We start from the raw sequence: 6,634 nt of genomic DNA, 5'->3' as shown, positions 1-6,634 counted from the left end.
TTAGTCGACAAATTTATAATATTATACATTAAATAATGAGAAAGTTATCATTATTAATTCGTTATCGAAGATAATTCTCTTTAAGTAGATAATTCTCTTACATTTTTTTAGGAATCATAAATTACATTTTGATTATTTTTGAAAATTTTATCAATTTTTTAGCTAAATAAATTAACGAAATAATAAAAGATGATATGATATACATATCGTTACTTTGTTATGGAAAGAGAGATGCTTGTATTTTTTGTGAATACATTGTAACTTTTGAGGAATTAAACGGGAAATTATCGGCGTATCCATTGACAATAAAAGTCTCGTAATTCCATGCAATTATATAGAGTCACTAATTTCAATAGAAAATTAGTAAGCACACGGGATTGTAACGTTTCCAGGACGATGAAATTTTAAACGCGGGGGTGGGTCGTTTCTGTAATGGGATAACGGGAATCGATGGGAGGATAAAGACGTAGCTTACCTCCGGGGAACATCAACCCTCCATGAAAGCCAATCGAGCACGAACAACCACCCTTAATCGCGGAACGCCATTGGTCCGGAGTTACCCCAATTCTATTACACCTTCTGTCATGGCCATTTATAGCATTTAATCGACCAGACCGGATCTTGTAACATGGCGGTGATAAACCAGCTCGTGCACATGCCATCTCACTCCTCTAGACACTTTTGTCATTAAATAGAAAAGCTAACATTTGTAGTTTCACGCTAACTATGAATGCACGAGCATTCCAAGTACCTTTCTTTTTTAAATCATATTTCGATTATTAATTTTCTAACAACAAAAAAATGTAGAAGAGAAGAAAATAATGAAGAAAAAATAATTCTATCTTAAATGACATTTTAAAAATTAATAATTTCGATAAAATAGAAAATTTCTTTGTTTCGATTGCGGTTTTGCTAAATTGTATGACATTTCATATCATACGAAGTTTTTCGATTATACGAAGATTATCGATTATATGAAGTTTTAAAAACATCTATATAAATAAATGTAAAATATACATAATATTCCCCGCCAATCGTGTGTGGATAACTCGAATCATTAGTTTAGAAAAAATATTTTTTATCGACTTCGACAGTAATTACTTAAGTAAAGGTAACTTTTTTAAAACACATTTTTAGTCGCTATATCGCGGTATGACTAACTATTTTAGTCTGCTTATCTATGCGTCTGCACACGCGCGCCGGTAATTATTTATATCCATTTTTTAATATTTACCTACAAAGTATGCAAGAGAGCGCGGCATTAATGTGGCGATAATAATACGGTTCCGTTCCCTTTTCGTACGTTGACGACAAAAAATAAACCGAAAAATTGTATGCGGAAATTATTTCTAGAATAAGCGACGATAACTGCATCAAGGAGAACACACGATGTTAAATATGCAAACTATTATTACAGCTCCGACATACTTCTTGTGTTAAATCTTTAGACATAAAGTATATATACAATATATAATAATATGTTACATTTTTTTTTTAAATCTGAAAATGCCTTAGCGCATCAATAGATTTGGATACAAATTTTTCACTTCTTTTTCAAATACATAGTAACGATTATCTTTTAAAATACAATTACGTGTCTGTTTTTTTCTGATTAGAATTTGTTAAATATCGCCATGACTTCATTAAATTAGCAATTCTTATTTCGTACGCTTATCTGTATCATAATGACACATGCTTGTATCATAGTATCACATGCTTATTTGTAACATAATTCGTTTTACATATATCGTAAACTTGATCGGGTCGATACATGCCGAGTCGTTTGCAACCATGCATATGGAAACGCGTTGAAAATTAACGACTCGCTGTCTGGGAATAGCACAAGGTAAACATTAGCGCGTCTGTGTATCTCGACTTTTTAAATAAATAAAAAACGTCATGGTTATATAAATATGTATGACAATACACAATTAAAATAAAAATTAATATATATAATTTTAATTGTATTATATTAATAAAATCTACTAATTTCTGGGACTGCGTTACTGAATCGAAATAATATTGTCGCCCAATGCCTTCGTGTAAATTAATACCATTGGTCTTACTTATATTACATTACGCGCGTGTGTAATTCGTTAATCAACGCGATATCTTGTTAATTACACGATAACAAGCCGATAGTTCATAGAGTCGCGGGGAGAATGAGATTCCGTTATCGCGCGAGCTCATTTCGCTTTATCGGCCGACGACTAAATGGTAATTCGCTATTTATTCGCCACCGTAAGAGAGTCGAGCAATGCGCGTTATCGTTGCCGGGCACATATTTTGCATATCGGCCAACTAGAAACTTGGCCGGTTAGCGCTTTCCCGTTAGTCGCTCGCATCGCGCTCGGATTTTTCTCGTCGTTTTTCTAAATGCTACAGATACTTGCAATACGCCGTATTAATATCGAATTGACAAAAATATAAATTTAATAGACATATATTTTCAAAGATAGATCTTAGATTTTAGTATCGAAGATCTAGAATCTGCTATAAAAATGTAACATTTTATTCAATTTTGTTTGTTAACAAAGTTAATAAATAAAATTGAACACAAATAATATAAATATATATAATTTATATTTGTTAACAAAGATCGCGTTTAACATATTATGCAAGAGAGATGAGAATTAAATAGCGTCAAACAGAGGGGTGGAAGAGGGAGCGGTGAGAATATTAGTTATTTTTCAGAGATTTTTTTGCAGTTTGCGAAAGAGAGAGAGGGAGGGAATAGCACAAGGTAAACATTAGCGCGTCTGTGTATCTCGACTTTTTAAATAAATAAAAAACGTCATGGTTATATAAATATGTATGACAATACACAATTAAAATAAAAATTAATATATATAATTTTAATTGTATTATATTAATAAAATCTACTAATTTCTGGGACTGCGTTACTGAATCGAAATAATATTGTCGCCCAATGCCTTCGTGTAAATTAATACCATTGGTCTTACTTATATTACATTACGCGCGTGTGTAATTCGTTAATCAACGCGATATCTTGTTAATTACACGATAACAAGCCGATAGTTCATAGAGTCGCGGGGAGAATGAGATTCCGTTATCGCGCGAGCTCATTTCGCTTTATCGGCCGACGACTAAATGGTAATTCGCTATTTATTCGCCACCGTAAGAGAGTCGAGCAATGCGCGTTATCGTTGCCGGGCACATATTTTGCATATCGGCCAACTAGAAACTTGGCCGGTTAGCGCTTTCCCGTTAGTCGCTCGCATCGCGCTCGGATTTTTCTCGTCGTTTTTCTAAATGCTACAGATACTTGCAATACGCCGTATTAATATCGAATTGACAAAAATATAAATTTAATAGACATATATTTTCAAAGATAGATCTTAGATTTTAGTATCGAAGATCTAGAATCTGCTATAAAAATGTAACATTTTATTCAATTTTATTTGTTAACAAAGTTAATAAATAAAATTTAACACAAATAATATAAATATATATAATTTATATTTGTTAACAAAGATCGCGTTTAACATATTATGCAAGAGAGATGAGAATTAAATAGCGTCAAACAGAGGGGTGGAAGAGGGAGCGGTGAGAATATCAGTTATTTTTCAGAGATTTTTTTGCAGTTTGCGAAAGAGAGAGAGGGAGAGAGAGAGAGAGAATGAACTCTAATGGTGATGTAACAATTCGCTCTATACTCCGGATCTCTAATTGGGCATCGTCTCAATAACGTATTTATCTGCACCGTCGATACGTGTCAGCAATAACGACAGCGATACAGTTTTTGCTAGATCCATGGGCGGACTAATTTCGAGTTAATCGCCATCTTATCGCGATCTTACCGACTTTAAATGCGCCTTAATTAACTCCGCCGCTGTTATAAGAGCGGCCGGTTTTTGCTGAATCTTTGGCACAAAAGGCACTCATGGGGAAAAAGTAAACCTCGGGGCCGGGATTTCTCAAGCCCCCCGGAATGTCGTGCGGTTTTGATCGAGGAGAGGTAACTGATCATCCTTTGAAAGTCTGGTGTCGCGATCGATCTTGCTTTTGTTTTTCAATATTTCTTTCCACGGAACTTAATAAAAATATTCGCGCGTTTCCGTGAACTGATGTCTAAGATATATTATCACGCGCGAAAATTTTTAATTATAATCTCTCCAATATATTTAAAAAAAATTTCAATTATTGATAAATCATTAAAATAATTACAAAAATCGACACAATAATTTTTCTTCTATAAATATTATATTACTGAGTTTTTACTATCTATTTATAAATATTATATTACATTACTCTCTCTATTTAATATTACATTTTGTATATTAAAAAATCATGATTTTTTTTCACGATTACATGCGTTACAAGAGATTTATCTCGAGTAAACATATTATAATACGTATGTATTATACATATCTTATACGAGATCTGTCATTCAGATTATTCTGATATGTCATTGTAAATAAGGATTCTATATCACCGTATAATCAACTCGTAGAATAAATTTTTTCATGCGACGATAAATTATATAGATCACGCTAATAATTACGCTTCCAACTTAATCAACTCGGTAATTAACTTGCCTATCAGATTTAGATTTGTTTTGAAATATGATACATCTGTCATGTGTCATAGCATATTCATTTATTCATATCTATGAAGCAATGAAATTTTCGTTTCATCCAAAACATATTAACAATATTCTTATATGCAATTATTTCTTTTTCTCTCATATATATAATCTCATATATATAACACAGGTAAAATTTATTATGACTCATTGTCACATATTACATGTATTCTTGTAGTTGATCTGATTTTATATTAATATTATAATTTTAGTATTACTGTTGTTAATCTCTTTTATAACTTTTCCAAGTAACTATACGCATAAATTTTGTTTTTTGAGAAAAAGAAAAAAAAAATAGAAAAGATAATCAATTACAACATAAAGATATTAGATAGTCAGCTTTAGAGATACATTTTCGCCAAAAATATATCTAATATAATAAGCCATCCCCTGTAGTTGATCTGATTTTATATTAATATTATAATTTTAGTATTACTGTTGTTAATCTCTTTTTATAACTTTTCCAAGTAACTATACGCATAAATTTTGTTTTTTGAGAAAAAGAAAAAAAAAATAGAAAAGATAATCAATTACAACATAAAGATATTAGATAGTCAGCTTTAGAGATACATTTTCGCCAAAAATATATCTAATATAATAAGCCATCCCCCCTTTTTGTAATAAAAATATGTTTTGAATAAATATATTAATATTTATCAAAAATATTTCATTTCCGATTTATGCGGCGGATTATGATAATTATAAATGGGATTATCTAAGGAGACTCACTTGGCGAACGCTCGTTGTCCTGCGCGGGTAATTCTGCTTCCTCGACGTTGACGAGGCTGCGGATGCTGAAGACGCTTTTTGCCACTCTAGTCTTTTGTATGTCACCAACACCGTCCGTGGCTCTTCTGGGCGTCGTGCTGAGATCCATCGTCGATAGTCGCTCAATTTTCGACAGCGAACAAAGGGAGGACTCGGGCACCTCGCATCCTCTCACCGTAGGCACCGAAATCGTGCCGTCTTCGCCGTCGGCCGCATCTTCGACCGCGTGACCTCATTAAACGATGCACAAACGAGTATTATCCGCTTATTAAGAGGGCCGCGATTTATTTGCACCTTCGTCCTCCGCAATTTTGTTGATACTCGAGTTCGACGATACTTAATATATAATACTCAGCGTGATATACTTGGTAAGATCTAATTTATAGTTGGCCAAAATTTCGAATGTACTTTGCTATAAAGTGCGTCTCGCACTTGCAACTTTACTTTTTTTATAGGATATTGTTACAGCGTACATTCTTTCTCAGATCTCGCGACAAGTTAATGACAATTCAATTTTCGTCGAAACTTTTCTGTGAGAAATATCTACTCCCTTCGAGCTTGTCACAATCACATAAACTCAACTTTACGAGAAAGCTACTCTCGTTTTTCCATCCGAATCGTAACGTATGTCGCGGATGCGCACTTATTGTTAGTTTAGATAATAGACTGTCATCAGTTCGTCACGATATCTCTGGGATTTCGACGATAACTCGATTTTTTAATTGGTAAACGGATTGTTTTCCGGGTAACAGATACAACGATTACGTATCTTCACATATCGCACACATCGACGATCGCACTTTTTTTTCTATGATCGATCTGGAGATCGATTATCTTCGAGTGTCCGGTGATTGCGTCTTTTATGTCGCACCAACGTTTTCCCGCGATTCGCGTTACTACGCGTCGGAGATTGTTTTCTTCCGTTTACAATTCAATAAACTCGATCCTCGCATCGGTTAATGATCGACGCTCGTGTCGCGCTTCCGTTTCCGACCGAGAGTGACCGTCGTCACCGTTCAAGAATGCTTCTCGAGGCTATCGGATCATCAAATCGCATATTATCGATTCCGTCGGCCGGCATGTTATATATTTATTTTATTATTATTATTATTATTATTACGGAAACTTACGTATTTGGAAAAATATTATAAAGAAAAGAAAGGAGTTAAGGCGAATACTTCAGTAAAATTTCGGAAGAACACAGTGAAAATATCATTGCATATATTCGATACGTAATTCTCTTCGATTTATTTTATACGT

General features: G+C 33.5%; 1 protein-coding gene across 1 annotated transcript in view; it reads right to left on the bottom strand.

Annotated features, from left to right (window-relative positions):
- Nucleotides 1–6,425, bottom strand: part of LOC115232698 (homeobox protein aristaless-like) — a 139,512-nt gene extending 133,087 nt beyond the window's left edge. Inside the window, exon 1 of the mRNA XM_029802727.1 lies at nt 5,336–6,425. Within this exon, the coding sequence (XP_029658587.1) occupies nt 5,336–5,483 (148 nt within the window). The 5' untranslated portion in view covers nt 5,484–6,425. The remainder of the gene's footprint in view (nt 1–5,335) is intronic.
- Between the last annotated feature and the right edge of the window lie 209 nt (nt 6,426–6,634).

This window comes from Formica exsecta, unplaced genomic scaffold (assembly GCF_003651465.1).
Source record: "Formica exsecta isolate Colony F162 unplaced genomic scaffold, ASM365146v1 scaffold149, whole genome shotgun sequence".
Classification (NCBI taxonomy): Eukaryota; Metazoa; Arthropoda; class Insecta; order Hymenoptera; family Formicidae; genus Formica; species Formica exsecta.
The sequence above is the reverse complement of the archived record's forward strand: the minus strand, read 5'-3'. Positions and strand labels throughout refer to the sequence as shown.